The sequence below is a fragment of the Ammospiza nelsoni genome, chromosome 13, assembly GCF_027579445.1.
Source record: "Ammospiza nelsoni isolate bAmmNel1 chromosome 13, bAmmNel1.pri, whole genome shotgun sequence".
Classification (NCBI taxonomy): Eukaryota; Metazoa; Chordata; class Aves; order Passeriformes; family Passerellidae; genus Ammospiza; species Ammospiza nelsoni.
Window position 1 is genome coordinate 7,864,619 of NC_080645.1, and position 10,382 is coordinate 7,875,000.

The window sequence follows — 10,382 nt, forward strand, 5'->3', positions numbered from 1 at the left end:
GGGTACAAGGTGCAGCTATTTTAGGGGAAGGTGAGGAAACAGCATTATCTGCTTGCCAAGATTTGGAAAATCAGATGCTGACGGCTCTCAGGCTCCCCATTTACAGAGTCACAATCCCTCCTTACCCCTCCCAAAGTCTTCCTGCCTCACCTTTCAGGCTGTGGCTTGATGGTGTCAGCTGGAGAGCACCATCAGTTTAAGGTATTCCAGCTCCCCATGCCCTCTGCCATCATTTTCCCTTGTCCTTGCTCAACATGCAACCCCTCTAACTGTGCTGATACAGACATGCTGAGAGATTAGGAAACTCACTAGGTTCAAAAAATTGGTTTGTAAAGCCTACCTCTGTCACCTACTATCACTCAAGGGGTGGCTCCTACAACAAAAGCTGTGTCAGCAAAACGAGGGGATGGCAAGAAGATTGGAAGGAAGGAGCTGCTGGGCAGGGAATCCTGAAGCCAGGACTGCTCTCAGTTGACAAGGATACACCAAACTGTAGCCTGAGTGCTGCAGTGCTGTTGCATTTTGAAATAAAGCTGAAGCATTAAGACATTTTTCCTTAGTGCTGACTCCCTCTGGGCATTCCCAAGACAATTACAATGTTTTCTGAGTATACAAAAGAACTAGGAGATTTTGTAATCAAGAGTCTGAGTTTATGCTTCTCTCCTTAAGAGCATTCAATTTCCATGGACATTCATTAGCAGGAGGTTAAAACACAATGGCAGAAGAGAATGGACTGCTTTTATGTCCATGTGGTAGTAAACACTTCAAGCTAGAAATGCAAGTTCAAAATAAAAACCTCTCTGTGGAGCTTCCAATTAGTAGTAAAGCAACAAAAACCACACCAGTTTCACAGCTTTTTTACTGAAAATTTAATTTTACAAAATACCCTTTTCCATCAAAGAAACTTCCCTGCAATGTACATGAACCTGGCATTTTATAGACCTGTACAGTGAGATATCAGAGAGGTTTGAAAGAAGGAAAAAAACTTTTAGCAGACACCTAGTTGCAAAACCTACAGCAATGTGAATACAAGTGTGTGTTAAAATGCTAAAGCAAGTAATGTAATATAATTGGTGAATCTATTTGAAATGTGAAAAGTTTCCTTAAAATGGTCCATATGGTATGTAGAACATCACAGCTGGCACAAAACTGCCTGTATTTAGTTTTAAACACAAAAACAATGTATGTAAGGAACAGTTTTTGAAAAAAGAACCCAAGTGCTGCTATCGTAAGGCAAACATATACAAAGGTGCTGACAGCACACAGGGAAACCGACAAAATAAGATGAATACTCAAGTGTTCAAACACTGAACTGTTTGTTTTCCTAATGCTGCCAGCAAACGTTGAGGAGATAACGGTGCCAAATTACCACAGGACACTCTGGTAATGCTGGGTGCTACAGAGAAGCCTTTATACCATCTCCAGAGAGGTGAAGGCAGGCAAGGGCTCGTGCTTGGGCTCAGCAGCACCTACTGAATCTGCTGCATCCTGGCAGCTCTGAATTTGGAAATCCTCTTGACAGGTTCTTCTGGGGCGTCGGACAAGAGCTCCTCGGATTTGCGCTCCAGAATGGTGGGCAGCACTGGGTGAGCCAGCACTGGGTGTGGCATTGCAGAGGGAGATAAAGGCTCCTTTTCTATGACAGTTCCAGAAAATGCCTACAACAGAAGAGAATACTCAGAATGAGCTAATAAAATGCAAATGTGAAGCTATGCCCATAAGGTCATTACCCTATATTAGCCTGATTAGAATTGTTATTTCTTCTAATCAAAAGTAAAGAAATATCCTTAAATCAATGATTGTTGCCTGCATAAGTAACCACATTGTAATTAACCTCAAAATATAGCTTGTTCAAGGATGACTAAATGAAAGACAGTATCTTAAAAGTACTACTTAATCTCATTCCTACTGCATAAATGATGTAAAAATCTGCTTCCTCACTGACACATGCTCAAGAAATCAAACAGCTGATGTAATACACAGTTTTATTTTGGATATAAAATGGAGAGACTTTGCAAAGTTGATGTCAGCATTTCCATCATACGTCATTTTATGACTTAGAATCTTCTAATTGCATCAAGCATTGCATATGAACTAGCAAGCACATACTTTGATACTTCTTTTCTCCCTACCAAATATGATCAAAAAATGGTGAAAGCCATTTATATTTAAGAGAACAGCAAACTTGCTTCCAACTATTTCTCTCTATAAAAGGCCTAATAAAAACATCTAATGTTTAAAAATTGTAATTTATATGCAGCCAATTATGTGACAATCCTTTTCAACTTAGCAAAGAAATGACCATGATTCTTGGAAAACAAGCAGCTTAGAATTACTTTTCATAAACATATTTAAGAACAAATCACTCCACTATGTATTGAAAACAGAGAATTCAGAATGCCCAAGGACAAGGGGAAGCAGTTCCACATCCAAGGTCTGATGCTCATGCTGGGCACAAAGGAATGCACACCAGATTCAGTCACTATGTTTAGTTCTGCTTTTTCATAACTCAGTTACCAACAAAGACAAAGCAAAACAAACAGGCCATTCTCTTGCTGGACCTGCAAAAAAAGCAGTGTTTTTTGTTTTCTGCTCCAGTAGCCCAAGTGTGCCTAAAGCTGTGCTTGTACAACTCTGTTAATCTAACAAGAAGCTCATTTTCAAAAACAGGTAAGCAATGCACAAACTAAGTGATGGTGGTAAAATTAGAAATAAAAAAAAGCTAGTGTGTTGCAAATGGTAATGGAGAAATAATGGATTTCAAACATCCACAAAAACAACCAAAAGAAAAACAACAGCATTTAGGGAAGCACATCTGACTGGAGTGTTTTGCTTAATCTCCTTCAGTTGCTTAGAAAATACATTACATTGTAGAGAATAATCATGCCAGACTCAGGTAATAGACTGATGGGTAACATCTAAAGTGTACTTAGATGTTTTATAAGAATATAGCAAATATATTCCAGAAAGTATACAATGTGGAGTGCTAACTCCACAGATAAATTTTCCATCATGAATCTTCACATCCTGCCTGGATTCATCTGAAGCTGTTTGCATGAAAAATGGTGATAAACAACAGCTTTTATGAGGAATTCATTTCTTGTCCAAAATAATTTTTGCAGAAGTAGTGCTTTCATTGAACTTGTCCATTGCACTGGGAACTACTGAAGACTCAAGTTTTATCTAGTTTGAAAAAATTAGCGTTAAGCTGTTACAAAACAAAAATGAATACGCTATGCCACGAATCTCTACATTTAATTCCTGTATTCACCCAGTCACTAAGCAACTGTACATCTTCCCTTACATTGTACAGTCTGTCTTTTATGATGAAGCCCTGAACTTTCCAAACACATGTAAACAGATTTGTTTGGGATCCCTAATGGCTTAGTCTGGAATAGGATGAGTAAGGGGTGCAATGCTTCCTTCCACCAGGCAGTTTCTCTGCTATTGGCACATCAAAATAGTAATTCAGCTGGTATCTATTTTTAAACTTGAAACACTCCTTGAAAATTAGCTGCCTAGTAGTGCAAGACAGGTTAGAGAGTCACCTCTTCCTTTGATCAGTTACAAAATACAGATTTCCCTCTTTTAGTCCAAAATGCTGCTGTCTCTCCTGCAGTGAAGCGGTCAGGGTGACCCAGCACACAGGTTTCAGTAACACCAGTGAGTGAGCACTTTGCTGGATCTTTATGGAAGAGCTTCAAGCCTTGGGGAAGCCACAAGGTGAGCAGCTTGAGCAGCTCCTCCCCTCTGCCCCTAGGATGTGTGTGACTGAGGCCTGTCACCTGCTATGTCCTTCTGAAGCGAACCAGGCAGGAGTTAGAAAATTATTTTAAAGAAATAAAACTGATGGTATAGACAACTAGAGTAATTAGATTTCTCATTTCTATCCCTGCCAACAATCAATAACGAATTAAAAACTGTACCTCAGTTGTCCCTGAAGAGGGAGGAACCTTTTTTGGTAGCTGCTGCTTCTCCTCCCCCTCCTCTTCCTCGAGGATGCCTTCGCTGTTGTCACTCTGAGTGGCTTCATCACAGCTAACACTCCTCTGAACTCCTCGTCTGTCATCAAACTCAGCAGCACTGTTCTCACTGGTATCGCTGCAAACACTGTTCTCTCTGCTCCGGGACTTCAGGATTGATTTACGAGGGACATATTCTCCATTCACAACATCAACAAAGTATCTATAAAGGAAAATGTTAGCTTTAATAAACCATTTCAGCATCAGATGACAAATTTACAGTGATCTTGCTTTGTCTTTTGTACAAATTAATTATGATGTGCTTTCCCAACTTTTTCGCTGTAGAATGACAATACTGTACCTTCAGAGGCACTTTATTTATTTACCAGTGTACAAGAATCAATTCTGCAGAGTGAATGCTGTTATGCCCTTTATTCAAGCATAAAGTTGGTACTTATTTTCAGCAGAAAATGCATAGCTCTTTGAAAAATGTTACAAAACAGAAAGGTGTGAGTTAGAAAAAATTAGGAAAAAGGTAAATTAAATGATGACCAGGGTTGTTTCTGTAAAGAGAATCGGATCACAATCTGGGAATGTTTTCTGGAGTTAAGTCCTTGTCATATGTAGAATACAAAAACAAATACTTGAAACATTCATTGTACGTGGAAAAGATGGAGCTTTCTCCTGACAAGTGTCATAATCTGCTTTCAATTAGAAACAAAATTTTAAAAATCAGCTTATAAAATCAGATTAACAGGAAGACATTTTTCAAGTATTAACAGACTGTGAACTGACAAAGATGGCTCTTGTGCTCCCTCTCCATGACTTGAGAAAGTCAAGGGTGGGTGGAGGAGAATGAGAAGACAATGCCAATTTTATCAAACTCATAAAGGAGGAGCCCAATGACTGGATGATTTTAAGGGTGTTACTTGTTTCTAACAGCTTTATTCATCAGGCACTTATGGAAATACATCTCTACAGAAGATGGAATTTGCAGGGCTCAGGGGGAGGAGCACCAAAGAATCTTTTGCTCATCTTCAGCCCCTGCAGCTGCAATTACAGGATGTGGTTTCACTTTTAACACTTTGTAACATGTTTAACATATTTAGGTACCCAAATACAGAGACATACAGTGGAATTCTCACAACCACTTAATCAACCAATCCAATAGGTGCCTGTGTTTATCCTTACAAACCCAAATACTTGTTTAAATTATCCTGTCACCTTAGTTGTTTTGTACAACGCCCTAAGCCCAGCACTGTTTTTCAAGCTCTCTGTGTGTGTGGGTGTCCTACAGGTGAGCAGCACCTTTTATGAAGAACACAAAGTGACAGACTGAGGCCAGGAAGAGGGAATGCAAAAGAAACTATGCAAGCAAAGAGCTGAGTATGTTTTGAAGACACAGAAAGGAAGAGACAGAGTCCAGCAAATCAATAACCAGGAAAGCAGGAGTATTACAAGCGGTAGATCTGGTCAGATCTTTTTGAAAACAAACACAGGGAAAAATGGCAGGGAATTAACAAGAACACATAACACAACTGCTGCATTCCTTTCTGAGGATGATACATACTAGCAAATTTACCTCCATTTCAGAAGCTCTGGAAAAGCAGGTAAAAGAAGAACTACTATTTGGAAAAGGAAGCGTTAAGCTCAGAAATATTTTATGGATAAGAAAGCAAAGCAACCATGCAGAAGGCACAAACTTTCATTTTTAAGTAGTAAATTCAGTACCAGCTGTTTCTTTCAGGAAACTGTAGGTGGGGTTTCACACTCTAGGTGGACAGAAATGAAAGGAGAAGGTCTGCTCAGGGGAAAGCTGCACCATAAATTACCCACCTGTAAATGTCTGCTGGGGTTTTGATGATGGGCAGCTCTGGAGCTGCATGGCCATTGCCACTGCTGTTCCTTTTTTTACGCTTGGCCTCTTCTTTCTTCTCACTGAATTTCAAAGTAGTATTTTTTCCTGTGTTTATTCTTACCTGAAAATTGAACACAAATGATGGTCTGGACCATAAAATCAACAATCACCAGGCTGCAGATCAACTGATTCCTGACATTCCCTTACCCAAGCAGGTGGGGACTAGGAAGCACAGGTAAGTTAAATGTATGAATGGTAACATTCATAGTGTGCACTGTTTATTCTCTACCACTTGCACTAGGCTGGGGCATTTCTTTGCCCTCGTGCACATATTCTGCATATAAAATATGACAGTCTGCTTATTCAAGCTCTGCTCAACAGCTGAGCTGCTCAAAGGCCAGTTTCAAGGCAAGTAAGAAGTCTTTTAAATAACTCCTAGACAGGATGCTGCCTTTTACAACAGCCAGAAGCCAGAACAACAAGGCAGACATCTGAAGATCATTTTTTTAATACCATATTTAGGACAACAGGATCTAAACAGAGAGGTTTTCATAATATGAAAAAAAAAAAAACCAATGTCACCTCCAGCTAGCATTCTACTACATCTACACATCTAAAGTTTTCAGGTTTACATATGGCATATATATTTTATGTAATCTCTTGAGCAAAAGATAAAAATTAAATAAAGTACAAACCCTTTTAGGTTCCACAGTGTGAGAGAAATAAATAGTTGGAACAGAGTTATGTCCAACATCTCTGTCATCTTCATCATCACTGTGGTAAGTGGAGCCATTAAGGTGGCGCACAAACAAGTCTGAATTCCCAAATTCTTTATGGAAGTTGCCCTGAGTAATACAGTCCTCTGCCCTACAGGTCCCATTCACATCTGTGTCCTTGTCCTCCCTCTCGTCTTCAGAAGAGGTTGCATCTTCTCCATTTACCTGAACTGCATCGGGCATCCTAAGGAATGAAAAATATCTACATGAACAGAGGCAAGTTGTGCTCTTCAGAGACAAATATACAAAGTAATGAACTCGCCTGCATGTAACTTTCTTTACCCAGTTGCTGTACTTTCAGACAGACAGTGCAAGTTCTCTGTGCCCTCTAACAATGCCTGTGCCCTTCCCACACCAACTGGAGTACCAGAACCGTGACATCATGGCTAACAACCATGCTTGCAGATCAGAATAGATCTAAGGATGCCATAGAGCATTAAGTGGGTAACTCCCACATGGAAAACTATGGATTTTCATAGCCTGTGGGAAATTAATTTCACTTCCCCCTCTTCATCTTAAGAAAAAAAAACCAGAAGGCTGGACTGCTGTGGTTGCACAGAGGCAGATTTTAGGAGCTCTGGCGTTGCAGTGAGTGCTTTGCTCGTGTCCCACCCTTCTTCCACCTATGATAATTTTAATTCCACCTGTGTGGTCAGCTCTTTGCCCTGCTGGTGAGACCCTCTGTGCACCAGCAGCCCCACAGCCCTCTGCACTCCAGTCCTGCCTGTGCCACAGCAGCACTGTACCTGTCAAGTTCACCAAGCATCTCTTCTTGTCTCTCGAGCTCTTCTAAACGGGCCCACAGCTCCTCCTCTGACTGAAAACGACCCATTGGTTTTGTATCATTTCCATTTGCTGGAAAATCTACCTCAAAAACATTTGATACTTTTGGCTTTGAATGAGGTTTGTGAGCAGTTCGGTATTTTCCTGTGTAGTGAAAAATAAGATGCAATTACTAAGGCGACTGACTGAAAAATCCAACAAAAATATCCAACAAAAAACATTTGAGGGGTGGGAAAAAACTCACAAAGGAACTAAGTAAGGAAGATGGGCAGAACATTTTCCATTTCAAACTATTGTTTAACTGTTTAAGTGAAACTGTCAATGAACCAGAGCAGCAGCACAGGGTAATAGTCTCCGGATGTTACAGAAATACCGAGGCAAAGCAGAGATGTTTATTTACAAAGCAGGAGACACTGATCCTGTGACAGTTTTATTACAATGTGGGGTTTTTTTACCTCTTGTGCCAAACAGTAGATTTTTATTTGATCTGATAGATATCAACATGTGAATGTGGCATTTGCTCACTGTCCCATTAACAGCAGGTTTTCTTAACTGGGAAAACAAACCTGGTTTGTATTTTAGCTCATTTTTAATAATCACACTTAAAGAATAGAGCCTTTTTTTAAATTTACAATGAAGACCATTAAAAATTACTTCCAGAGTTACCTGGAAAATCTGATCAAAATCCAGTCATTATCAATCACTTATTTAGTGAAAAAGACCCACTCGGAAAATCATACAAAAACCTGCCTTTCAGAAATAATAAATATAAACCCCATTTAAAGCCACAGAGGTGACCTGAGATACACACTTGTGAGCAAATGCTAGTCAGTGACAAGTTCTTGCTGGCATTTAAAAGCCTTGCTCCCTGGTAAAACAGTGCATCCACTGAGGATGGGGAATAGCTGTTGCTGTTTGAGTGCTGTCTGGCACATAGGGAACAAATCCTAATGCTCCACCCTGTCTGGGTGAAGGGCAGGACTGCGTGTTTGACCCCTTTTCCCTGAGACCAGCACTCCCAGGGCCACTGCCTGTTCCTGAGAGCTCCCAGGCAGGCTCCAAGGGAAGCTCCTGCCCTCTGCCCATCACCACCCACACAGCTCCTGCACCTCCTCCCAGGAATGAGAACCCATCCCCTCCACCACTGCCACAAATGCAGTGGGACTCCAGTGGCTCTCTGTGTTATGAAACTGCTTTGTGATTCCAATCAACAGTAGTACAATGTCTTAGTTACTCAGCATCCTTTGTGTTTTAAAATCTCTATTAACCAACTGTGCAGCCATTTTTTTTAAATTTTAAGAACTCATGGCTTAAAGATATCCTTATTCAAATATGTCAGCTTATACTTTAATCCTGAGTTAAATACAAATTCAACAGCAACATTAAAAAGCAAACAGGTGACTGCAAGTCATGCTGGAATGTGTGTCCCCTACTCTTCCATGGGATAGCACTTTTCATCATCTTGTTAAGAAAAGGCTGAAATGTGTTTTAGTGAGATTTGAATATAAATTGAGGTAAGCCAAGCAATCAGAGTAACTTGTGAGGATTTCATTTGCTATAATTACAAAATTAATAAATAAAATTGGAAGGATTAGTTAACAATCTATTTCAATTTGATTGTCAATTTGTGCCCTCCCAGTTTGTTACCCTTCAGTATTAACCACTGACTTGACTACCAAGGTAAGCACATGCCTTCCTGAACACCAGCAAGTGCTTCAACATGCCAGTGATTCTCCCTCCTCGTTCAACACAGCTTCTGTCAGTTAGCAAACCAGGTCAGATCAAAAAGACAAGAGAGATAACCACTTTCTGCTCCAACATCCACTGTGCTCCACTCACTGTTACCTCAAAGCACCACCATTACCTTCATACACTAACCAAAACAAGTGAAGTAGAAAAACCCAGAAAATGGAGAGGTAGCAAGAAACTAAGGAGATGCTCAGGATACTATTTGTGTTTGCCTTCCTCTGAGATCCAGCCCATTTCCACACAAACAAAACCAATTCTTGGGCTGATGAAGCTCAGCCTCAACCACTAAGCTGGTCTTTTAGCTACTTCTCTTTCAGTCACAGCACAGATTGGTGCTGAGAGAAAACGTTGGTAATTTCCACTTAACAGATTTTCAGCAAAAGTTAAGAGGCTGTCAGAGGACAACAGTGACAAAGGAAGTTTAGGATACAAAAAAAGCTGCACAAATGCTGACCTGGCATGTACAGCATGGTGCTGCATTAACACAGCTACTGTGGGATGGATTTCCTACAATGTTACTCCTCCTATTCTGCAATGACATGTACCCACAGCAGAAACACCCCCTTAATCAGCCTTGGCATATAAAGATTATTTTGATTTATTCTAGGAAAATATAACAGTGAACTGCCCATAGCCCTCTGCAAATCTTCTCCTCCTAAAAATGCCCAGGTGATGCAATTTTCAGACTGTAAAATTACTTGTGCCTCCAACTTTGCCTGAGTCCTGTCGGGCACTACTTCAGATAGCACAGAAATTATCCAATTGATCCCTCAGCACAGCTACCTTTGCTTCCCAGTGTCCTCTCCAGCCATCTCTGGGAAGCATTTCTGCAGTCCAGGAGCTGCACACCAGGACTGCTGCTGTGTTTGCTCCCTGCCAGCCATGGAACACCCCGGGATGAGATGTTCTCCTTGTCCCTTGATGTCTCATCCCTGTCCATGCTTCATCCCCACCCTGCTGACACTGACCACATGCTTTCCCCTCTAACAGGCAGAATCTGAGTTTCTTTAGTTTCCTTCTGTTGTAAAACTCACACTTTAATGCAAAAAAAAAGTCTTCTCCAGCCCTCTCTCCTAGAGCCAGCTTAATTTATTTTCTGCCTCTCTTCTACCAGAAAACTTCAAACTCTCAGTGTAGACTCTTCAGAGGAAAAAATATCATCCAAATGTCCAGCTTTTGGCTACCAAGTGATAGCAGAGAATCCATGTGAAATTGAGGGACAGAATCCATCTTTCCTGAGGATTAGTACTTTTT

At 40.6% G+C, this 10,382-nt stretch overlaps 1 protein-coding gene across 2 annotated transcripts in view; it reads right to left on the bottom strand.

Annotated features, from left to right (window-relative positions):
* Positions 1 to 724: 724 nt before the first annotated feature.
* URI1 (URI1 prefoldin like chaperone) overlaps positions 725 to 10,382 on the bottom strand; it is a 41,200-nt gene continuing 31,542 nt past the window's right edge. The window contains exons 8-12 of one of the 2 annotated variants that reach the window (XM_059481593.1): positions 7,343 to 7,523; positions 6,516 to 6,780; positions 5,799 to 5,941; positions 3,927 to 4,185; positions 725 to 1,658 (exon numbers count right to left, since the gene is read on the bottom strand). In XM_059481593.1, the coding sequence (XP_059337576.1) occupies positions 1,470 to 1,658; positions 3,927 to 4,185; positions 5,799 to 5,941; positions 6,516 to 6,780; positions 7,343 to 7,523 (1,037 nt within the window). In that variant the 3' untranslated portion in view covers positions 725 to 1,469. The remainder of the gene's footprint in view (positions 1,659 to 3,926; positions 4,186 to 5,798; positions 5,942 to 6,515; positions 6,781 to 7,342; positions 7,524 to 10,382) is intronic. The other variant, XM_059481594.1, reaches the window with a different exon arrangement.